The 25,095-nt window shown below is 46.2% G+C and overlaps 1 protein-coding gene across 1 annotated transcript in view; it reads right to left on the reverse strand.

Annotated features, from left to right (window-relative positions):
• Positions 1-8,884: 8,884 nt before the first annotated feature.
• LOC147121052 (tetratricopeptide repeat protein 7A-like) overlaps positions 8,885-25,095 on the reverse strand; it is a 408,967-nt gene continuing 392,756 nt past the window's right edge. Inside the window, exon 20 of the mRNA XM_085980379.1 lies at positions 8,885-15,832. Coding sequence (XP_085836505.1) covers positions 15,611-15,832 — 222 coding nt within the window. The 3' untranslated portion in view covers positions 8,885-15,610. The remainder of the gene's footprint in view (positions 15,833-25,095) is intronic.

Consider the following 25,095-nt stretch of genomic DNA (forward strand, 5'->3'; position numbering starts at 1 on the left):
CCAATTGCATCACCCATACAGCTCCTTCGGATGAGATCTGTTAACTCGGGGACATTGTGACATCATTTACCCAATGATTTATCAGGGAAGCAATGGAGTAATTATGAACAAAGGCTACTAATGGTATGACCGATACTAAGCCAAGATCATAATAACTTGTAAAGAGGCATGTATAGAATAACAAAGGCTGAGTAGTATGTGCAAAGGATTTAATTTGACAGTTTTGGATGTCACAGACAGGGAGAGTAGAGCTTATGCTGGTTTGTGATCAGAACCTTGAGATTCAATTACAACCTTTAACTCACTGCTGAGTTGTTACATGCTCTTTAAAGGGCTTATTTTTGTCCCGGGTGGACTGTGGAAAGCATTGTGGCACACTGTACCTAGCCTTCCGAAAAGCCTTTGACAATATTCCAAATGAAAGGCTGCTAAATACGCCTAAGTGAGGACGGGGAAGAGGTTACACAAGGTAAAACCGAATTTGGCTGAGGGGTAGGAATCAGTGGGTACTTTTTAGGGGAGTTATGTTAGGAAGGTGCGAGTACTGAGTGGCGTGCCCCAGGAACTGGTTTTTGAATCCTTTGATGAGGTAGCCAAGGATCTAGAATGAGCTCGATTAAAAACCTGTAATGGAGTAGTTCGGTGTCAGATAAAATTCAATAAAAGCAAGTGTAAAGCATTGCACATTGGAAAAAATTAATGCAAGCACTCTGTGATTGGTGGTGAAATAACTAAGACTGAAGTTGGAAGAGAGCTAGGGGTTTCAAAGGTTGGGTGCTTTATGTATCCAGTCACTGTGAAACAGCAATCTCCACTGGCTGGAGTCATACCTAGCACAAAGGAAGATGGTTGTGGTGGTTGAAGGTCAAACATCACAGCCCCAGGACATCGCTGCAGGAGTTCCTCAGGGCAGTGTCCTAAGCCCAACTATCATCAGCTGCTTCATCAATGACCTTCCCTCCAACATAAGGTCAGAAATGGGGATGTTCACTGATGACTGCATGGTGCTCAGTGCCATTCACAACTCCTCAGATAATGAAGCAGTCCATGCCCGCATGCAACAAGACCTGGAAGACGTTCAGGCTTGGACTGTTAAGTGGCAGGCAACATTCGTGCCACACAAGTGTCAGGCAATGACTATCTCCAACAAGCGAGAGTCTAACCACCGCCCCTTGACATTCAATAGCATTACCATCGCCGAATCCCCCACCATCAACATCCTGGGGGTCACCGTTGACCAGAAACTTAACTGGACCAGCCACATAAATACTGTGGCAACAAGAGCAAGTCAGAGGCTAGGTATTCTGCAGCGAGTGTCTCATCTCCCGACTCCCCAAAGCCTTTCCACCATCTACAAGGCACAAGTCAGGAGTGTGATGGAATACACTTCACTTGCCTGCATGAATGCAGCTCCAACAACACTCAAGAAGCTCGACACCATCCAAGACAAAGCAGCCCACTTGATTGGCACCCCATCCACCACCTTAAACATTCACTCCCTCCATCACCAGCATACTGTGCCTGCAGTGTGTACCAGCTACAAGATGCACTGCAGCAACTCGCCAAGGCTTCTCCGGCAGCACCTCCCAAACCCGCGACCTCTACCACCTAGAAGGACAAGGGCAGCAGGCGCATGGGAACACCACCACCTCCAAGTTCCCCTCCCAGTCACACACCATCCTGACTTGGAAGTATATCGCCAATCCTTCATTGTTGCTGGGTCAAAATCCTGGAACTCCCTCCCAAACGGCACTGTGTGAGTGCCTTCACCACATGGACTGCAGCGGTTCAAGGCAGTGGCTCACCACCACCTTCTCAGGAGCAAGTAGGGATGCCAGCGATGTCCACATCCCATAAACAAATTTAAAAAAAGTAAATAGAATGATGAATATATGACTAAGTAAGTGGGCTTCAAATTGGAAAATGCCATTGTGAAACTGTAGTGTTTAGGGCAGACCACCCCTTGAGCACCATGTCCAATCTAGTCACCGATACGCAAATGAAACATCAGGCCCCTGAGGCAGTGCAGAGAAAAAACCATGAGACCGGTCCTTAGCGTCAGGGGGCTGAGTTACAAGGAAAGCATGGAAAAACTTAGGCTCTCCAACCTTGAAAGGCGGCGACTTGAGATGATAAACAGTACAGAAAAAGTACTTCCAGAACACTACTTCTTCACACGAGGAGTGGTCAACTTGTGGAATGGGCTTCTGGGTAGGAGAGTGGAGGCGTAAAACCCTGGAATCAGTTGAGAGATAACTGAATGCTGTGATCAGTGTGGCGTGTAGGTTTTTTCTAGATAGATGAGTATGAGGCAACTGGTGTTTGTGTATGTATTTTGTGATCAGCAGCAGTTTACCCTTTTATGTAGTATATATATTACAGGGGGAACAGACACCAGGGAGCGATTAACAAGGCAGTAACCTAATCGACAGGTCAAATGATGTCATAAACCACAAGCATGAGGCTTGAGCAGTTTATAACTGTCATCTAAACCTTGAGCTGAAATTACAGCCTGGGAATTGCTCAGAGTACCTCTTTTTTAGCAAATATACCGTGAGCTCCCCCAGTGACTTAGTGTGCAAATGCATCAAGTGGTGCAGGGCTGAGCCATTCAGACTGCAAAAATCACAGATCCAATTCCTGACCTGGCCTGAGTTAGCAGATCTTAGCTGGAGTGGAATGAAGGCTGCCACAATTAGCCTCAGTAACTCCGAGTTGGGCAAAGGAAATAAAATCAAATAGGCTTGTATAAAATATATAGGGGGAAAAATTGGGTGGTGCCCATTTTGGTGTGCTAATTTTAGTGCCGCTCTGCCGGAAATGCAGTAGTCGCGCCCCAAGCAGGAGGTGGAGCACTACTGGAAACGCTCCACCTCCTTCTTGGGGCGCGACTACTGATGATCGCGGCGCTACGTGCAACGGCGGCATGTAGCGCCGCGTCATTGCAGGCCTCCTCCCCTGAGTGAAGGGGAGGGGCCTAGCGCTGCACGCACCGGGGCCCTGCTGGACCACCGGGAGCGGGGTGCTGTGAAACGGATTATATAATTGGGATTACGGAGACATGGATCCAGGGTGACCAAGGCTGGGAATTCAACATCCAGGGGTATTCAATATTCAGGAAGAACAGGAAAAAAGGAAAAGGAGGTGGGGTACCATTGCTGGTTAAAGAGATTAACACAATAGTAAGGATGGATATTAGCTCTGATGATGTGGAATCTGCATGGGCAGAGCTGAGAAATACCAAGGGGCAGAAAACGTTAGTGAGTGTTGTATACAGACCCCCAAACAGTAATGCTGAGGTTGGGGATGGCATTAAACGGGAAATTAGAGATGTGTGCAATAAGGGCACAGCAGTTATTATGGGTGACTTTTATCTACATATAGTTTGGGCTAACCAAATTAGTAACAATGCTGTGGAAGAGGAATTCCTAGAGTGTATACGGGATGGTTTCCTGGACCAATATGTTGAGGAACAAATTAGAGATCAGGCCATCTTAGACTGGGTATTATGTAATGAGAAAGGATTAATTAGCAATCTTGTTGTGCGAGGCCCCTTGGGGAGGAGCGATCATAATATGATAGAATTATTCATTAAAATGGAAAGTGAAGTAGTTGACTTAGAGACTAGGGTCCTGAATTTAAATAAAGGAAACTACGATGGTATGAGGCACGAGTTGGCTAGGATGGATTGGGGAACGTTACTTAAAGGGTTAATGGTGGATAGGCAATGGCAAACATTTAAAGATCGCATGGATGAACTACAAAATTTGTTCATCCCTGTTCGGCATAAAAATAAAACAAAAAAGGTGACTCAACCATGGCTAACAAGGGAAATTAGGGATAGCATAAGATCCAAGGCGAGGAGATATAATTTGGCCAGAACAAGCAGCAAACCTGAGGATTGGGAGATTAGGATTCAGCAAAGGAGGACAAAGGGATTAATTAAGAGGGGGAAAATAGATTATGAGAGTAAGCTTGCAGGGAACATAAAAACTGACTGTAAAAGCTTCTATAGATATGTGAAGTGGGGAAAATGCTAGAGTCCATTATAGAAGATGTAATAGCAGAGCACTTGGAAAACACCGACAGGATCGGACAAAGTCAACATGGATTTACAAAAGGTAAATCATGCTTGACTAATCTACTGGAGTTTTTGAGGATGCAACTGGTAGAATAGCTAAGGGAGAACCAGTGGATGTGGTGTATTTGGACTTTTAGAAGGCTTTCGATAAGGTCCCGCATAAGAGATTAGCGTGCAAAGTTAAAGCACACAGGATTGGGGGTAAGGTACTGACTTGGATAGAGAACTGGTTGGCAGACAGGAAGCAAAGAGTTGGAATAAACAGGTCTTTTTCCGTGTGGCAGGCAGTGACTAGTGGGGTACCGCAGGGATCGGTGCTAGGACCCCAGCTATTCACAATATATATAAATGATCTAGACGAGGGAACTAGATGTAATATCTCCAAGTTTGCATACGACACAAAGCTGGGTGGGCATGTGTACTGTGAGGAGGATGCAGAGAAACTCCAGTATGATCTGGACAGGTTGGGTGATTATACTGCATTTGCTATGCATCTGCCCAATGTGGATAAATGCGAGGTTATCCACTTCGGTGGCAAAAACAGGAAGACAAATTATTATCTGAACGGCAATAGATTGGGAAAAGGGTGATGCGCTATCAATTCTAATAAAAGGCTAGGCAGAGTTCAGAACAACAGGCTTTTATTAACTACTGAATTGCACTTCAGACAGATCAGGACTATGCCTCTAGTGGACGACCGAATGCCAGGAGCTGCCATGCGGCCGCTCTTATACTCGGTAGCCCAGGGGCGGAGTCAGCTGAGGCATAGTCAGGCACAACAGTGAAACAAGAGTGAACGACAACAACAACAACAACAGTGAACACAGTGAACTACAGTGGTTTACCACATTCACCCCTCGTTTAAAATTAAGTCCAGCGGGGTGAAGTGTATCAAAAGTTCGAGTAGGCGAGTCTGTCGGGCGGCCTCGTTTGCCGTCGAGATCTTCGTGGCGACGGTTGCGATGGTACAGCTTCCCACGACGCGTCTTGAGCGGGGTCCAGCACCGGCGTATCGTCCCCTTTGGTGTTGGGTGGGCGAGTGGGCTCCGGCTGGTCCTGGGGGCGCGGCATGCCGTCTACTGGGGTGGAATGGACAGGGGTGAGAATTGGGTCTACTGAATTTTGGGCCGTGTCGGAGGGGGTCGTGGTGGGGGGCAATGGTGGCGGGTCAGTGGACCCCGAGGGTGCCAGATCTCTAATGGAGACTGTGTCCTCCCGCCCGTCCGGGTATGCCATGTAGGCGTACTGGGGGTTGGCATGGAGGAGGTGAACCTTCTCTACCAGGGGAGCCGTTTTGTGGGACCTTACATGCTTCCTCAGCAGGACGGGCCCTGGGGACGTCAGCCAGTGTGGTAGTGAGTTACCGGATGTGGACCTCCGGGGAAAAACAAACATTCGCTCATGGGGGGTTGCGTTGGTGGCTGTACACAGCAGTGACCGGATGGAGTGGAGCGCATCGGGTAGGACATCCTGCCAACGGGAGGTCGGAAGGCCCCTAGATTTTAAGGCTAGGAGGGCCGCCTTCCAGACCGTCGCGTTCTCTCTTTCAACCTGTCCGTTCCCCCGGGGGTTGTAGCTGGTGGTCCGGCTTGAGGCAATACCTCTCATGAGCAGGTACTGACGGAGTTCGTCGCTCATGAAGGACGAGCCCCGGTCGCTATGAATATAGCTGGGAAAACCGAACAGAGCAAAGAGGTTGTGCAGGCATTTAATGACCGTAGCGGTGGTCGTGTCCGGGCAGGGGATGGCAAAAGGGAAACGGGAGTACTCATCAACTATGTTGAGGAAGTACACATTGCGGTCAGAGGAGGGGAGGGGCCCTTTAAAGTCGATACTCAGGTGCTCAAAAGGGCGGGTGGCCTTGATCAGGTTTGCTCTGTCAGGCCTATAGAAGCGCGGCTTGCACTCTGCACAGACTGGGCAGCTCCTGGTCATGGTCCTGACCTCCTCGATGGAGTAAGGCAGGTTGCGGCCCTTAATGAAATGGAAGAACCTGGTGACCCCCGGGTGGCAGAGGTCGTTGTGGAGGCCCCGTAGTCTATCGATCTGCGCGGTGGCGCATGTGCCTCGCGATAGAGCGTCTGAGGGTTCGTTGAGTTTCCCTGGCCGGTACAAGATGTCGTAATTGTAGGTGGAAAGTTCGATTCTCCACCTCAAAATCTTATCATTTTTGATTTTACCCCTCTGCTTGTTGTTGAACATGAAAGCAACTGAACGCTGGTCAGTAAGCAGGGTAAATCGTTTTCCAGCCAGGTAGTGCCGCCAGTGGCGCACCGCCTCCACAATGGCCTGGGCCTCTTTTTCCACAGAGGAGTGTCTGAGTTCGGAGCCCTGGAGGGTTCGTGAAAAGAAGGCCACGGGTCTTCCCGCCTGGTTAAGGGTAGCGGCCAGGGCGAAGTCGGATGCATCGCTCTCCACCTGGAAGGGGATGGACTCGTCTACCGAGTGCATGGTGGCCTTGGCAATGTCATCTTTTATACGGTGAAAGGCTAAGTGGGCCTCCGCCATCAGGGGGAAGGAAGTGGACTTGATAAGTGGACGGGCTTTGTCCGCATAATGAGGGACCCACTGGGCGTAATAGGAAAAGAAGCCCAGGCACCTTTTGAGGGCCTTGAGACAGTGGGGCAGGGGAAGTTCCATCAACGGGCGCATCCGGTCAGGGTCAGGACTGATGACTCCGTGTTTCACCACGCAACCAAGGATAGCGAGGCGGGCTGTGCGGAATATGCACTTTTCCTTGTTGTACGTGAGGTTTAGGAGTTGGGCCGTGCGGAGGGACTTATCAAGATTGGCGTCATGGTCCTGCAGGTCATGGCCGCAGATGGTCACGTTGTCTAGGTAGGGAAACGTGGCCTGTAACGCATTCTCGTCGACCATCCGGTCCATCTCCCTCTGGAAGACGGAGACACCGTTGGTGACGCCAAAAGGAACCCTGAGGAAGTGAAAAAGGCGGCCGTTTGCCTCGAAAGCTGTGTACTGGCGGCCCTCAGGGCGGATAGGGATTTGGTGGTATGCTGCCTTGAGGTCAATGGTCGAGAAAACGCGGTATTGCGCTATCTTATTAACCATGTCGGCTATGCGGGGGAGGGGGTATGCGTCCAACTGGGTGTACTTGTTGATAGTCTGGCTGTAGTCGATGACTAGGCGCTGCTTGTTGCCAGTCTTAACGACTACCACCTGGGCTCGCCAGGGGCTGGTACTATCCTCAATAATCCCCTCTTTCAGGAGCCGCGTCACCTCAGATCTTATGAAGGATCTGTCCCCGGTGCTGTATCGCCTGCTCTTTGTGGCGATAGGCTTGCAGTCGCGGGTGAGGTTGGCGAACAGGGGGGGGGGGGGTGTGATTTTGAGGGTGGAGAGACTACAGGTGGGGCGTGGCGGGCAATTTAAAAACTGCTGGTTGCAGACAGTGAGTGGGGGAAAAGGTCCACCGTATGTCAAGGTGACACTCTTAAAGTGACAATGAAAGTCCAACCCCAGTAGAACGGCAGCGCAGAGATGTGGCAGGACGAAGAGCTTTACATTTTTATATACGGAGCCCTTCACCGAGAGGGTCACTACGCAGTAGCCGCCGATGTCTGCTGAGTGGGATTTCGAGGCCATGGAGATCCAATGGCGCGTTGGCCGGACCGAGAGAGAATAGCGCCGTACTGTATCAGGGTGTATGAAGCTCTCCGTGCTCCCGGAATCAAAAAGGCAAGTTGTGGCGCGGCCATTTACCTGGATGTCCATCGTGGACCTGGCTAGCTGATGGGGTCTGGATTGATCCAGCGTGATGGAGGCCGCTGTGGAGTCGGTAGCGTCGCTGTAGAACCCCGGTGAGGCGGCGGTGGGTGAGTCGGGGGCCCGTTGGCAGAATGGCAGACAAGATGGCGGCGTCGGAGAGGAAGGACAAAATGGCGGCGCCCATGACGATCCCGATCCCCACGAGGCTGGAGGGAGGCAAGATGGCCGCTCCCACGAATCGCACGCGGCGCTGCTGGAGGTAGGGGTCTTCTGGCTTCTGCAGACGCCAGCGTAGTGTCCCTTCTTACCGCAGGCAGAGCAGACCGCGTTTTTCGCCGGGCAGCGCGCCCTGGGGTGTTTGGTTTGGCCACAGAAATAACATTTCTGGCTCGGGCGGGACATCGCTGCAGCAGTTGAGGCCAGGGCCGGTGGCGGCGGCTGCGGCATCCATGAGGCGGCCGCGCGGTCCGGGGAGTAGGCCTCCATGTTCCGGTGGGCTACGTCCAACGAGAGGGTGAGTGAAATCGCCTTCTTCAGGTCGAGCTCGCTACTTTCCAGCAGTCGCTGCCGTGTGTGAGTGGACCTGAGGCCCGCCACGAGGGCGTCCCGGATGAGCTCCTCCGTATGTTCCGTGGCTGTTACTTGCTTGCATTCGCAGGCTCGGCCGAGTTCCTTCAGCGCCCGTATGTATGCTTCTGTGGGTTCCCCGGGCTGTTGTTTGCGAGACCCCAGGAGATGTCTTGCGTAAACATAGTTGACCGGGCGTGCGTATTGCTCCTTCAAGATGTCGATAGCCCCCTGGTAGCTCGTAGCGTCCCGGATAAGGGCAAAAGCTCGGTGGTTTACTTTAGAGTTCAGCACCCTGAGCTTGTCGGCATCGGCGGCGACGGTCTCGCCGGATGCAGTCAGAAAGGACTCAAAACAGTGCAGCCAGTGCGAGAACTTAGCAGTCGAGTCCGGTTCTTGCGGGTCGAGTTCCAGGCACTTGATCTTAAGAATCTGCAGCATCGTTTTTTTTTTTTTCCAGTAGTTAATAAAATTGATGCGCTATCAATTCTAATAAAAGGCTAGGCAGAGTTCAGAACAACAGGCTTTTATTAACTACTGAATTGCACTTCAGACAGATCAGGACTATGCCTCTAGTGGACGACCGAATGCCAGGAGCTGCCATGCGGCCGCTCTTATACTCGGTAGCCCAGGGGCGGAGTCAGCTGAGGCATAGTCAGGCACAACAGTGAAACAAGAGTGAACGACAACAACAACAACAGTGAACACAGTGAACTACAGTGGTTTACCACAAAGGGGAAGTACAACGAGACCTGGGCGTCCTTGTGCACCAGTCGCTGAAGGTAAGCATGCAGGTGCAGCAGGCGGTTAAGAAGGCAAATGGTATGTTGGCCTTCATAGCGAGAGGATTCGAGTACAGGAGCAAGGATGTCTTGCTGCAGTTGTACAGGGCCTTGGTGAGACCACACCTGGAGTATTGTGTGCAGTTTTGTTCACCTTATCTGAGGAAGGATGTTCTTGCCATGGAGAGGGTGCAGCGAAGATTCACCAGACTAATACCTGGGATGGCAGGAATGACGTATGAGGAGAGATTGGGTCAATTAGGGTTATGTTCGCTAGAGTTTAGAAGAATGAGAGGGGATCTCATTGAAACTTATAAAATTCTAACAGGACTAGACAGACTAGATGCGGGAAGGATGTTCCCGATGGCGGGGGAGTCCAGAACCAGGGGTCACAGTCTAAGGATAAGGGGTAGGCCATTTAGGACTGAGATGAGGAGGAATTTCTTCACCCAGAGAGTGGTGAACCTGTGCAATTCTCTACCACACAAGGCAGTTGAGGCCAATTCATTAAATATATTCAAGAAGGAGTTAGATATATTTCTTAAGGCTAAAGGGATCAAGGGATATGGGGAGAAAGCAGGGACAGTGTACTGAATTTGGATGATCAGCCAAGATCTCATTAAATGGCGGAACAGGCTCAAGGGGCCGACTGGCCTACTCCTGCTCCTATCTTCTATGTTTCTATGAAAACAGCCCGCCACCAAGAGGGGGACGCTAACGAGAGGCGCACATCAACCCAACTTTTCCCCCATAGATTTTAAATATAAAACTGTTTAGCTGTTGAAGAAGCAAAGACATAATTGCATACGCATAAATCCCTCATACAGTGTTTCAAACAGTGATGTTAATGTTTTAATTCCTAATTCAGTGATTGCAGGACACAGAAAATAATACTGCAGAAATTCAGCTTCAACACATCATAAATCAGTCTTGAAATTGCCATGAATTTTCACATCAGCAAAAGAAAAAGAGCCTGAAGCTTCATGCACAAAGCAATTTATTATACAATTTACTGCCTACATTATGATTGTACCCTATATTTGGATTGTGCATAAATCAAGTACATAACTCAAGCCCTTACAAAAGAGCAGTCTCGGTACTTCTAGTTGAGTCTCGTTAACGCTGGGCATCCCACAATTCAAATTAACTACAAGAATCTGGTAAGTGGCCCCCAGGTGGAGGGGTGTAATGCGCCCCAGTTGCTTGGATCCCGGTAATTTGGATCCTGTTGTAAAACATGTTACATTAGCTTTCTATTACCCAAACCCGATGTGGGTGCACTCTACAACCAGTGAGTCCGTCGCATGATTTGTACCTTTTGGTCCTATTTTAATGTACATTCCCATCCCACACTTTACCCCTTCCTGTATCACACTCCATTCCCTGAGCTTGGATGGCAGGCAGGCAGGCAAATTGCTTCTGGCCTCCGCTCATGCCATTTAGATCTAACCGCCAGAAGGTGAGCAACAGTGGCCCTGTGTGGCTCTTATCCCTCCATATATGGAAGTACCTGACAGACAAGATCGGATACTTGCCATGTGAGGAACTGCAGGTTTAGGCCCGCATCCAACACCTATGTGGGTAAAAGGTACAGATGCACTGGGCTTCATCATGAAATGCACTGTTACCTAAAAGTCCAAACCCTCTTATCCTAAAAGTGGTGAATGCAAAATTCTGATTGCAAAGTTCAACCGTTTCATTCCCTGAAATATCAAATATACTGTACAATATAATTACTCTGAAATGTCCATTAAAATAATTAATAATTGAGACGTGGATCACAGGCCAATCAACTGCTTTAAAAAACAACTCACCCTTGTTGGAGTACCCGAGGCAGTGCATGGAAGACATTGGGCAACTCAAACGGGTCTGTCCAACCCATTAAATTCACGCTATGGCATAATATGGCTACACACAAGATAACAGACTGTGATTGCAGCATAACATTTAATATATGTTGGAAGAGTTTAGATACTGGAGTCATACTCATTTACTGTAACCCAGTGCACTCAGCAGATTGCAAAACCAACAAGTGAATTACCCAACACCACAAGTGATGCAGTTGCTTCCCAGCTGCAGCCAGCTGAAGTGCACTTACATATAGTAAAATAAATATCCATCTTTGTGTTGTTCAAACATGGACTCTGTGACAGGTGACATTTCATTATTTAGCATCGGTCCCTTCATTGTAAAAATAATTTTAAAAATCAGTGTTCTTTCCCAAATAACGTGTACACTTTATAAATAAATTACTTAATACTGCATGTGCAATTTCTAAAGCTCTGGAACCTTCAACACTGCATGAATCATGCGCTTATTTCAGATTTTTTTTTTGAGGAACAGACATGAAAGATTTATAGGACAAAGTGTCTCAAGTGGTTGGAAGAAAATATCACTGTACATCTCCCCTGGCATAATACACTTTTGTAAAGTGCCAAGCCAGTAGTATTTTCTAGAATGGTCCACAATGTGAATTAATAATGGAGCCTCCCGAGTTCCTGCTGTAGATTCTGGACAACTTACACCCTGTGCGGGAAATGTGAAACTGAAACCCAAGTAAATATTGTGTCACTGTTCAAAAGACTGCGGGGGCCTAGGCAAGGATGCTATTTCACAGCATCAATTGATCTTTAAACTGACACTGTCTGTCACTAAGAAGTTACAATTACAAAAAATAAACTGCCCTTTTTACTCCAGACAACCTTTAGATGGTCATTAGCTCGTGGACAATGTGGAGGAGTGTCTAACGGGGTGTGGAAGAGCAACTTGTATGCACCGTGTGAGTGGCAGCGAATTAATGGGTCAGGCTCTAATGAAGTGAGATGGTAATTTTCTTAAAAATCTGCTAAAAATGCAGTTGATTATCAAGTAGCATATAGAAATGTGCAAAATAACAAGTGCTCAAACCAGCTGATCTCTCTGCAGTTAATAAGTGAACTGTAGAACAACTACACTGGACCACCTGTATTTAAGTGTACTAACCTCCAAAGCCAAAGGAAATTGTGCTGGATTATCAAGTTAGCTAGCTCCTGTTGAATGCCCGAGGTAATACAGTCTGCATTACTGAAGCAACACAACAATCTCCTCCCAGCATCTCAGAATATTCTATCTGGAGGTTTAAATGTGACCGCTGGCATCTTAATAGTTAATGAATGGCATGAGTGGAGATCGAGAGGAGCTGCGAATTAAGCTAAACTCATCAAATTAGAACCAGACTCACCGACTCATTTCTTCAATTTTCCCCAGATTTCATCAAGTCAAATTAGAATCTTTCAGTAATTCCGGTTTAACTGTTTCTATGCTGGCAGCATGTGTGAGGAATGAACTTTACAGGAAAATGAAATAAGGCCCATTTTCCTCATCCCTCCCAATAGTTTCAAGAACACTTTCCTCAGATCAATCAAACTTGATGCCCCGACTTTACCAAAATATAGCTCTCATTTACAAGTGACACATCTTACACTTAACAGGAATTTAGTTCCAAATAAAGAAACCATGGCCGGGGGGAGGTGGTAAGGGAAGAAATATCTCAGCACTACCCAAGCTATGTGGACGCTGTCATCTGTCTGTAAGTAGCCATCACAAGTGACTGTATTTCAAATTGCTCTGTGAATTAGCAATTCTGATCCCGCTACTTTATAATCCCAAAATCAAATCCAATTAGCTGTAATTAAGTTGACACAAAGATACACCATGTGAATGGAATAGGAAAGAAATGGCTTTGTGCTTCAGTATGCTGGACATATTCAATTAGAGAGAGTTATTCCATAAAGGTTTTTTAATATTGTGAGACCCTCGGGTTCCCCGAACATGGGTCTCACACAGCCGGCTGCAGGGCAAATGTCAAACTGGCTGGACTCATTCAGACTGACTACTACAAGACTCGCTTTTAGCGCTCAGGTAGCCTAAGCCAGAAATGTGCTTTTTTTCCACATGCTAGAGAGTTCATGGAAGATTCGACAGCCAGAAATGTTAAAGTGCAAATACAACCTATGAGCAACTGCATGTGTGCAAATGTTCTCACATTGTGGCAAATGCTCTGAATCCAAGCTGCGATGTGAAGAGGGCAGACTCTTGAGCAAAGCTGGCATCACAACATTGCAGACAAGTGTGCAGTAGGAGAAAAGCTTTCAAGAGGGTTAGTTGCTGTAGGGATGGGCTCAGCTGTCGTAAATTTGTTAAAGTTCCTCAGTGCAATTGCTGCAGTACAATGTGTTATTTTTGGTGGTGGTTAGTTTTACGTTAAAGGTAAAACATTCTGTTGGAACTGGCGCGTGCAATAATGCACGATGTTACCACGCCACTGATCATAACAATGAATAGGTCTTAAATCTACTAAAGTGTCTCATGAGACCAGCTAACCGCCTAATTATGTCCATTTAAAATGACAACAGGAAATTCCTTGACAGCCAGCAACAGTACAAGCTGCTTAATATGGTGAATGAGAATGAGGTTAAACCCTTCCAGCTCATGGTGTGAAATGAAACGCATACTGTGGTGTGGGCTGCCTGTGCTGAGCACACACAAATGGGCAGGCGATTGCATTTTGAGCAAAAAAAAGCAAAGTTGGTGTTTAGCAACCTTTGAACACAGATGAGGTACAGTTTTAAGTTCCTGTTCCCACTGCTGACTACTTCCCTTTCTGTCATCCAGGGCCATTGCAATTAGTCAGTTATTACTCATTAAATATATTTTTTTAAAGTCTTTTCCCAGTAAGCAGGCACAAAGACTAGGTGTGGTTCAGACCAAAAGCAACACAATTCAGTGTTTCCCCTGCACTGCCCCAGTGACAGTAAATTTTGACATATCCCCCATGTGTGAGAATTAGTAGCTGATGTCTTGTGTGGCAATTCACTGGGATGTGACGGGCATCTTAAACTCGCTATTTGTCCTCAATATTAAAACTCAGAAGAACCCCCTACTGCATCAGTGTGTCATTTCCATTTGCCAGATGCTTTGTCACTCGGAGTAAGAGTGTTAAATTGTTGCCCTGCTTCAGCTGCATTCAAATCCAGAGAGTCTGGGTAAAAGGGCATTCTTCAACTTCAACATCAAATATTCTCAAATATAAATTTCACGGGTGTCATAATATTAAACTAGTGAGTACTTTGAGGAGCAATATGGGGATACACGCATAGTTTTACTGCACAATAAATATAACTTTCTAAACAACTGTATACTGTCATGGTGTTGTAAGCACTGTGTGAAAACAGAGTTCCCTAATCACACAAATACCTTGGATAAATATTGTCCAGCAACCTTTGACATCGGAGTACTGTCTGACCAGACTTTCAGGAAGCAAGGGACCGAGAATAAATTGTCATCCTGACTGTTTGATGTGCATTCCGAGTGTTGTACCAACAACATACTTTCCCCATGAGTAAGTTATGTGTAATATCGTGTTCTTGTAAAATAAACCATGAGACTGAAGATTTTTCGCCGTGACAGTCATGCGCAAGGAATTACGCTGTTTTAGGGGTGGGGAGAAAAATAAAAATCAGGAACAAGATATTGACTAATGTATGTTGTAAAAAAAAAATGAATGAATTGTACAGTAAATACAAGTCATAGCTAAAGCACTAAAGAGGTGAGCAAAAGGCCGTGCAATGTGGTGTAGACATTTAAATAATGATCAGACCAGATGGATGTATATCAATATTACAGTAGAAAATGCTTTGTTTCATGAAGTTAATTATGTGGGCAAAAAGTACCTAGAAAATGATTTTAAAATTAATGAAAAATTCCTGAGGTTTGTGAATAAATCAATCAATATGATGGAGGATTCTCTGAGTTAACTATCAGCACTTTGCCCTGAAGTAATATTAAATGAGGTTGCGTCATACAGCACAAAGGTTCCCGATATCTCTCTCAATTGGGGTCTGACCTCCAGTGTGGGGAGGGGGGAATAGAATTCTGATTCTTCGCCCTTGGAAAAAGAACAGTAATTCTGTAATGAGCATGTTGTTTGAGGGCAGTCAAATAGATCTATCTCAGCTCTTTCATTCGGCACAGTCAGGCTATTCTGGAAAGATGCCACCACGGCTGCTGTGAGAATTATGTGCTCATCCTGGCCTAGTTTGCTCCAGATACTGTTCAGTGTAAGACGCTGGCTCCACAAGTGTCTCATGGTATGTCTCGTACAGTTTTGGAACAATTGCTGTGAATGGCAAAACTCTGCCTGACGCTAATGGGAGCTGGCAGGGAATTGGCGGGGGGGGGGGGGGGGGGCGGGCGTTGGTGTAAGAAAGCAGTGCGCAATTCAAAGGGAAATAAAGCCTCTGCACTAACAGGAGTTCATGAACACGTGAACCTTTGGGGAGAAAAAAATGGCTAAATGAGCTCGGATTGATTGTTTCCTGATATTTTATAGCTGAATACTGCTCGATGAGTCAGCGAGTTAAATCTTTGGGAAGAAAAAGGCAAGATATCCGAAGAGTGACCCATATGATTGATTTCAAAGCTCTCTCGGTATGACAGTGAATGGCACTATTGGACTGCTGGTTTCCAGCTCTAAGGCTGTAAAAAAATATTCCACAGCATCTTCATTTTTTCCTTGGCCTTGCAGCACCTCCCCCAACGTGTTCCAGGCCTCGTGGGATGTTGACTGAGCCTGAACAGCGTCTCTCAGAACGTTCTCTGCCAAGCTACTCCGGCCCATTTTGTAGAGCGTCCTTCCCTATAACAGAACAAAACACCAAGATCAGTGCATCATGTGGAGAATTAACACAGTTTATGACGCAAAGCACAAGGACATGAAAAGCATAAATTTATAAAAGTACTTATGGAGCATCTTTCATGTCCTCAGGACATTTCAAAGCACTCCACTGTCAATAAATTACTTTTGAAGTGCAGTGACATGTAGGCAAACAGGGCAGCTAATTTGTGCACACAAGGTTCCACAAACAGCAAGAAGATAATGATCAGTTGATCTCTGTTTGGTAGTTTGGTGGGCTGAGTAATGTTGGCCATGATACCAGTAGAACTCGAAAAAGTGCCATGGGTATTTTCACGTCCAACTAAACAGGCAGGCAGGCGGGGGGTACTGCATAGCAATCAGGAGCAGAAGCTTTGGCTTCCTCGCCTAGATACGCTCAGTTCAACTCTATTCCCAAAACCGGTGCTCCCGGTTAAGATTGGCTAATGCATCGCAGGCCACGGATTCATTCTGGCAATGAAAAGCTCTATAAGCCTCGGTACCTTTCCCAGCGGAGCCACTGGAAATTAGAGGTAGGGGGTGTAATGATCAGTAACATGTCATTCTAGAATGGTACACTAGGTGGAGCTGTATGTTTAGTAAGGGGCTACCCACAAGGCAGTAGTCAAGATGGATGCCTGTACACTAGTCCACATGGCTGAATAAATGACTAGCTCAAGCTAGCTGTTCATAATGAAAACGTCTATTTATTTATGAACATAACATGGTACCAGGAGTGGTAATATCTGCTGAATGTTGTGAAACGCGACATGGAGAATTTGAAGTCACCGGAGGGTTTGAAACTCACGGGGAATGTCGACTGCAATTGGCGGACTTTCAAACAACAATTCGAACTCTACATTGCTGCCATCGGGTTCGGTACGAAGCCAGACGCAAGGAAAATAGCGTTACTGCTCACGGTTGCAGGCCCGCAGGCGATAGAGGTATTTAATACATTTGTATTTGATCAAGAGGAGGACAGAAAAAAAATGGACGATGTGCTAAAGAAGTTTGATACACATTGTTCTCCCAAAAAGAACGAGACCTATGAGAGGTACGTGTTCCGTTCAGGGACACGGCAGCAAAATGAGACTTTTGATAGCTTTGTGACCGATCTGAAACTGAAAGCACAGACATGTAATTTCTCTGAGCTGAAATCATCCATGATTCGTGACCAGATTGTGTTTGGTATTCATGATAACAAAGTCAGGGAACGTTTGTTGAGAGAAGCCAAACTAACATTGGAGGATGCTGTAAAAATATGCCATGCCAGTGAGCTAGCTCGGCAGCACGCAAAGACTTTCAGTGAAATTAATAATGATGCGACTGTAATGAGTGACTGTGCTGCTGTCGGTGCTGTGTCCTACGAGGGGAAGAAACGGGCAGAACAGAAATGCAAAGCAATCGGAGGATTGAATTTTTAATTGTAAATGCTGTGGTTACCAGCACCAGTCAAGACAATGCCCAGCGTTTGGAAAAATGTGCACAAAATGTAATGGAAAGAATCACTTTGCCAAACAATGCTTTTCAAAAGTAAAAACAAAGAAAGGGCAACAAGTCAATGTGATTGAGGACACTGATTTAAGTGAGACATTTTTTGTAGGAATGGTGTTATGTGACAATGTAGAAAAGGATACAGAAAATGTGCAGCCCTCAGGAATGGACAATGCTGAACATAAAGTTAATGCAGTAAAAGAGGACAAATGGATGATGCCACTGCAGGTAAATGGAGCATTAGTTACATTGAAACTAGACACTGGGGCAAAAGCAAACTTAATCAGTATGAGTGACATTAAAAATATGAAAGAAAAGCCCAAAATACAGAAAAAGTCAGTACTACTGAAGAACTATAATGGACAGAAAATAGATAGCTTAGGTGTATGCAGACTCAAAGTGACAGTCAAAGACAAAGTGCATCATCTCATGTTTTCTGTTGTGGCTGAAGGACTTGATTCACTACTAGGTGACAAAGCTTGTGAGGACTTAGAACTGGTCAAGAGAGTCTACCGTATAAACTGTGCCATAAGCAGACCAGATGACTCGGTGGATTCTGTAGTGAGTAATTTCCAGGATGTGTTCAAAGGATTTGGAGTTCTACCATTCACTTACAAGATCCAGCTAAAGGAGGATGCTCAGCCAGTGGTACATGCTCCACGGAGAGTTCCAGCACCCCTGCGTTACAGGCTCAAGAAAGAACTGGACAGAATTACCACACTAGGAGTCACCAGGAAAGTCGAAGAGCCAACAGACTGGGTTAACTCCATGGTATGTGTAAAGAAAAAGAACAATGATCTAAGAGTATGCATGGATCCAAAGGACTTAAGTGCAAACATAAAACGTGAACACTACCAGATTCCCAATTGAGAAGAAATCACCAGTGAAATGTCAGGTGCCAGATACTTCACAAAGCTCGATGCCTCACAAGGATTTTGGCAACTAAAACTGGATGAAGAGAGCACCAAATACTGTACCTTCAACATACCATTTGGCAGGTATTGTTTCCTCAGAATGCCTTTCAGGATAATATCTGCATCTGAAATCTTTCATAGAGCGATGGAACACATAATTGAAGGTCTGGAAGGAGTTTGGGTCTATGTTGATGACATCATCATCTGGGGCTCCACACTGAAAGAACACAATGAGAGACTGACTAAAGTGCTACAGAGCATACGCCGGAATGGACTGAAGCTCAACAAAGCCAAGTGTCAGTTTGGCGTCCAGGAAGTCACTTTCCCAGGAGATAATCTATCTGGTAAAGGAATAGAGCCAGATATGGAAAAAGTAAACACCATACTCAAAATGCCCCGACCCACTGACAAAAAAAGGAGTGCTACGCATCATGGGGATGATAAACTTCATTGGAAAGTTCATTCCTAACTTGTCAGCCAAGACAGCCTGTCTGCGAGACCTGCTACATAAAACAAATGAGTTCGCATGGACAGAAAGACATGAACAAGAGTGGCTAAACCTCAAAAGAGTGCTGACAACCACACCTGTACTCACCTTCTTTGACCCAACAAAGAGAATCAAAGTGTCAACGGATGCATCAAAAGATGGCCTAGGCGCGGTCTTGCTACAAGCAGAGGGTGAAGATTGGAAGCCTGTTGCCTATGCCTCCAGGTCTATGACTGATTCTGAGTGTCGATACGCCCAGATTGAAAAGGAATGTCTAGGCTTGGTAGTTGGACTAGAAAAGTTCCATGGCTACATATATGGACTTCCCACCTTCACAGTTGAGACAGACCACTGCCCACTGGTTGCCATCATAAAAAAAATCTGAATGAGATGTCTCCAAGGATTCAACGACTCATGATGAAGCTGCAAAGATATGACTTTGAACTGATCTACACACCAGGCAAACACATAGTGTTAGCAGATGCACTATCCCGAGCACCCACAATGAGTCATGTGAGCTCTACTGAGGAAGACGTGGATGTTCATTTGAGTATGGTCACTGCTGCGCTGCCCATGTCAGACACAAAATCAAAGCAAATAGCAGAAGAAACAGTAAAAGATACAGTGTTACAAACAGTAATAGAGAACATTCATCATGGTTGGCCAAAAGGTTCCTGTCCAAAGTACTATCACATCAGGTCAGAGTTAAGTGTCGCAAGTGGACTATTACTAAAACAGAACAGAATAGTCATTCCACAGGCTCTACATCAAGACATGCTCAAAAGGATTCAAGAGGGACACCTCGGAATTGAAAAATGCAAAAGGAGAGCAAGAGACACTGTTTATTGGCCTGGCATAAATAAGGACACTGAGAACAGGATAGGCGAATGTGAGACATGTCAGAAACACCAAAACAAACAAGCAAAGGAACCAATGATAGTAGCTGACTTACCAACAGCACCATGGCAAAAGGTTGGTATGGACCTTTTTCATTTGAATGGTAAAGACTATCTATTAGTGATTGACTACTATTCTAACTATCCTGAGATGGCGCTGCTCTCGAGCACATCAGCAAGCAGTGTCATAATGGATGTTAAATCCATCTTCGCCAGACATGGAATTCCCAGGATTGCCGTTAGCGACAATGGTCCGTGCTTCAACTGTAAGGAGTGGCAACAGTTTGCAGCACATTATGACTTTCATCACATCACATCCAGTCCTCTGTATGCTCAGTCGAATGGTAAGGCAGAGAAAGGTGTTCAAGTTCTCAAACAGCTACTGAAGAAAGCAACAGAAAGCAAGTCTGATCCTTATCTCGCCCTGCTGAGCTACCGAGCCTCCCCTTTAGACTGTGGTTCTTCACCTGCTGAACTCCTAATGGGTCGCAAGTTGCGCACCACGCTACCCTGCTGTACAAAAGAAAAGCAGAGTAAGGAACTAAGACAGAGACTTCAACTGTTAAAGCTGAAACAGAAATCACACTATGACAAGTCATCCAAAACTCTGAAACCATTGACAAGGGAGGATGTTGTCAGGATTGAGGATCCAAATGCATGGAACAGGAAAGCTACAGTTCTTGAGGAAGTAGGACCAAGGTCATACACTGTTAGAACTGAGGAAGGACAGATTCTCAGGAGGAACCGCCGTTCCCTCCTGAAAACACAAGAAACTATCCAAGAGCAAATCGATGACAATGCCGCAACTGAATCTTGTCACTCACCACCAGAACAATCTAACACAAACACACATACAGGCTCTCATGAAAACACATCAGACTTACCTGTGCTGAGAAGATCCACACGTGAAGTAAAAAAGCCTGACTTAATCTTTGAGTACAAAGAAAACTATAATAAAAGAATGAAAAGCTTAGAGTTCATAAAGTAAAGCTTTGAAAATGTGTTGACTGTTGTGAAGATGTTTATGTCGTTATGATTGATTTTGATTTTGTTTAACCTCTAAGGAAGGGGGATGTAATGATCAGTAACATGTCATTCTAGAATGGTACACTAGGTGGAGCTGTATGTTTAGTAAGGGGCTACCCACAAGGCAGTAGTCAAGATGGATGTCTGTACATTAGTCCACATGGCTGAATAAATGACTAGCTCAAGCTAGCTGTTCATAATGAAAACGTCTATTTATTTATGAACATAACAGGGGGGAAAAACAGCAGTGTATACTGAATCTTACTTTAATCTGCATTTTAGAATCATTTCACAAACAAATGTAAGGAATACAAGAAAAAAGATATTGTGGCTATTTTCATAGAATCATAGAATAGTACAGCACAGAAAGAGGCCATTCGGACCATCGAATCTGCGCCGGCTCTTTCGAAGAGCAATCCAATTAGTCCCACTCCCCTGCTCTTTCCCCATATCCCTGCAATTTTTTTCTCCTTCAAGTATTTATCCAATTCCCTTTTGAAAGCTTCTATTGAATCCGTTTCCACCATCCGATCAGGTAGTGCATTCCAAATCCTAACCACTCGCTGCGTAATGAATTATTTGGACAAAGCAACACAAACAAACACACTTAATGGTTAATTATGTGATCATGTCCTCTAGTTCTGTGACCAAGGTTCACATTGAATAATTCACGTGCATCTAGTTTATCCAGAATTTTAGAAATCTGAATTATTTTATCTCCAGTCTATTATGCTCTAGTACATATTACAAGTAACCTAAAGATGAGGTGCCAACCTGGGAAAGCTGCAACACAGGACTATGTGCATGTTAAACAGAGGAAGCAGCATACTATAGACGGGGCTAAGCAATCCCACAATCAACGGATCAGATCAAAGCTCTGCAGTCCTGCCACATCCAGTCATGAATGGAGGTGGACAATTAAACAACGGGAGGAGGAGGCTCCATGAATATCCCCATCCTCAATGATGGCGGAGCCCAGAACGTGAGTGCAAAAGACAAGGATGAAGCGTTCGCAACCATCTTCAGCCAGGAGTGCAGAGTAGATGATCCATCTCGGCCTCATCCTGAGGGCTCCACCATTACAGATGCCAGTCTTCAGCCAATTTGATTCACTCCATGTGATATCAAGAAACGGCTGAGTGCACTGGATATGGCAAAGGTTATGGCCCCCGACAACATCCCGGCTATAGTGCTGAAGACTTGTACTCGATAACTAGCCGCAACTCTAGCCAAGCTGTTTCAGTACAGCTCCAACGTTGGCATCTACCCGACAAAGTGGAAAATTGCCCAGGTATGTCCTGACAACAAAAAGCAGGACAAATCAAATCCAGCCAATTACTGCCCCATCAGCCTACTCCCAATCATCAAAGTGATGGACGGTGTCGTCGACAGTGATATCAAGTGACACTTACTCACCAATAATCTGCTAACAGATGCCCAGTTTGGGTTCCACCGGGACTACTCGGCTCCAGACCTCATTACAGCCTTGGTCCAAACATGGACAAAAGAGCTGAATTCCAGAGGTGAGGTGAGAGTGACGGCCCTTGACATCAAGGCAGCATTTGATAGAGTGTGACATCCAGTAGCCCTAGTAAAACTGAAGTCCATGGGGATCAGGTGGAAAACTCTCCACTGGTTGAAGTCATACCTAGCACAAAGGAAGTTGTTGTGGTTGTTGGAGGCCAATCACCTCAACCCCAGGACATTGCTGCACAAGTTCCTCAGGGCAGTGTCCTAGGCCCAACCATTTTCAGCTGCTTCATCAATGACTTTCCCTCCATCATAAGGTCAGAAGTGGGGATGTTCGCTGATGACTGCACAGTGTTCAATTACATTCACAATTCCTCAGATAATGAAGCAATCTGTGCCCGCATGCAGCAAGACCAAGACAATTTCCAGGCATGGGCTGATAAGTGGCAAGTAACATTCGCATCACACAAGTGCCAGGCAATGACCATCTCCAACAAGAGTCTAACCACCTCCCCTTGACATTCAACGGCATTACCATGGGCGAATCCCCCACCATCAACATCCTGGGGGCCACTATTGACCAGAAACTTAACTGGTCCAGCCACAAAAATACTGTGGCTACAAGAGCAGGTCAGAGGCTGGGTATTCTGCAGCGAGTGTCTCACCTCCTGGCTCCCCAAAGCCTTTCCACCACTTGCAAGGCACAAATCAGGAGTGTGATGAGTGCAGCTTCAACAACATTCAAGAAGCTCGACACCATTCAGGACGAAGTGGCCCACTTGATTGGCACCCCATCCACCACATTAAACATTCACTCCCTCCACCACCGGCGCACCGTGGCTGTAGTGTGCATCATCTACAAGATGCACTGCAGCAACTCGCCAAGGCTTCTTCGGCAGCACCTCCCAAACCCGCGAACTCTGCCACCTAGAAGGACAAGGGCAGCAGGCGCATGGGAACACCACCACCTCCAAGTTACACACCATTCTGACTTGGAAATATATCGCCGTTCCTTCACTGTCGATGGGTCAAAATCCTGGAACACCCTCCCTAACAGCACTGTGGGATTACCTTCACCACACGGACTGCAGCGGTTCAAGGCAGCGGCTCACCACCACCTTCTCAAGGGCAATTAGGGATGGGCAATAAATGCTGGCCTTGCCAATGATGCCCACAAATTTTTTAAAAAAACAAGAACTCTAAGAAGTAAAACTACCTAATTGTAAGAAGCCACAGAGACTTCTGGGTGATGGACTCAATCCAACATTCTTAGTTTTAAATGAGCAGCCTACAATGATATGCAGTAATTCACCAATGTACTTTCAAACACAGTTGAAGCATATAGGTTAGGCGTTAAACTCATTTATCAAGGGAGAGAGTTTGTTAGTATTTCCATTTACCCTTCCTTTCCACTACAGCTGGGACATTTTATTTACTAATTAATGTTACGGAATTTGTTGACGAGTTACTCTCCACATTTGGCCAGGCTGTGAGCTGTGAGCAAATCTCCATTTATAATCATTTTATTATATATTTTTTTACTTACCTGCTATATTTGATTTTTTTATGTCTACCATATCTCTCTTCTATCCTGCTGACTAGTTCCTCATAGGAATATCGGAACAGGAGTCGGCCTTTCAGCCCCTTGAGCCTGTTCCGCCTTTAGTTCGATCGTGGCTGATTTGTACCTCAACTCCATTTACCTGCCTTTGATTGTCTTGCCCAACAAAAACCTATCAGTCTTAGTCTTGAAATTTCAAATGATCCAGTATCCACAGCCTTTTGGGGGGAGCATGTTCCAGATTTGTGTTAAAATGCTTTCTGATTTTACTCCTAAATGGCCTTGCTCTAATTTTAAGAATATGCTCCCCTGTTCCTGAATACCCCACCAGAGGAAATAGTTTCTCTGTATCTACCCTTTCAAATCCCTTTATCATTTTACTAGCTGGGGGAGCCCGGCTTTGCCAGGGCTGTTTTGGGCCGGGCGGTTTAAATCGAGTGCCAGGCTTTGGGGCCTCTCTGTGTCCCTCTGTGAATCTGGTGCCGGGCAACATTTTAAATCGAGTCCCAGGCTTTTTGGCCCTGTCTCTGTGTCCCTCTCTCAATCTGCTGCCGGGCAACATTTCTACCTTTTAATACCTTGAAAGATGAAAGTAAAAGTACTTATAAAACGTTTTTGGTAAATCTTTTAAAAATAACATAAGAGATACTAACGTTTTCGAAGCTGCATCAGCAGATTTTCAGCTGGAAGGAGTTGAAGCAGCAATGGTGTTTTTAGCTTCAGGCAATGGATGCCACATCCCTGAGATGAAAACGATTACTCCCGCCCACACACACACACACCGATTGGCCAACCATCAGGGGACTGTACTGTAGGATTGGTCAATCGTGACGGCACAGGAGTGGTCGAACCTTGACGTCAGTCAATCAATGCTAAGTAGCAGATAATGAGTTTAATTTTGAAGGTTTTTTTGCATAAGGCGCGAACAATTTTCGTCCGACCGAAAAGTAAATACGCTTACGACCGTCCCGGAAGCGTAAGCTTTCTTTGGAGGTAACGCGCGCGTAGGTACGCTCTATAACTTTCGAGCGCATAGCCGGACAGACGCACACGTGAGGACAGACAGACAGATAGACAGACAGACAGACAGAACGATCCGTTTATATATATATACTAGCTGAAGTGCCCGGCGGTGCCGAGGCTTTTTCGAGGGCATGTTGTTGTTGGAAGAGAGAGAGAGCGAGCGACTGGGGGGGGGGGGGGGGGGGGGGGGGGCGGGGGAGAGAGAGCGGTGACTGGGGGGGGGGGGGGAAGAGAGCGCAACTGGGGGGGGGGAAAAGAGAGAGAGTGCGACGGGGGGGGAAGGTGGCCCGATGGACCCCTGCGAAGGAAGAAGGTAAGCTCTCCCACCCCCTCACTCTTTCCCTCCCTGTTCCACCCCTTCACTCTCTCCCTTC

Source organism: Somniosus microcephalus, chromosome 3 (assembly GCF_052327205.1).
Source record: "Somniosus microcephalus isolate GS21.2 chromosome 3, FLI_Smic_1.0, whole genome shotgun sequence".
Taxonomy (NCBI): domain Eukaryota; kingdom Metazoa; phylum Chordata; class Chondrichthyes; order Squaliformes; family Somniosidae; genus Somniosus; species Somniosus microcephalus.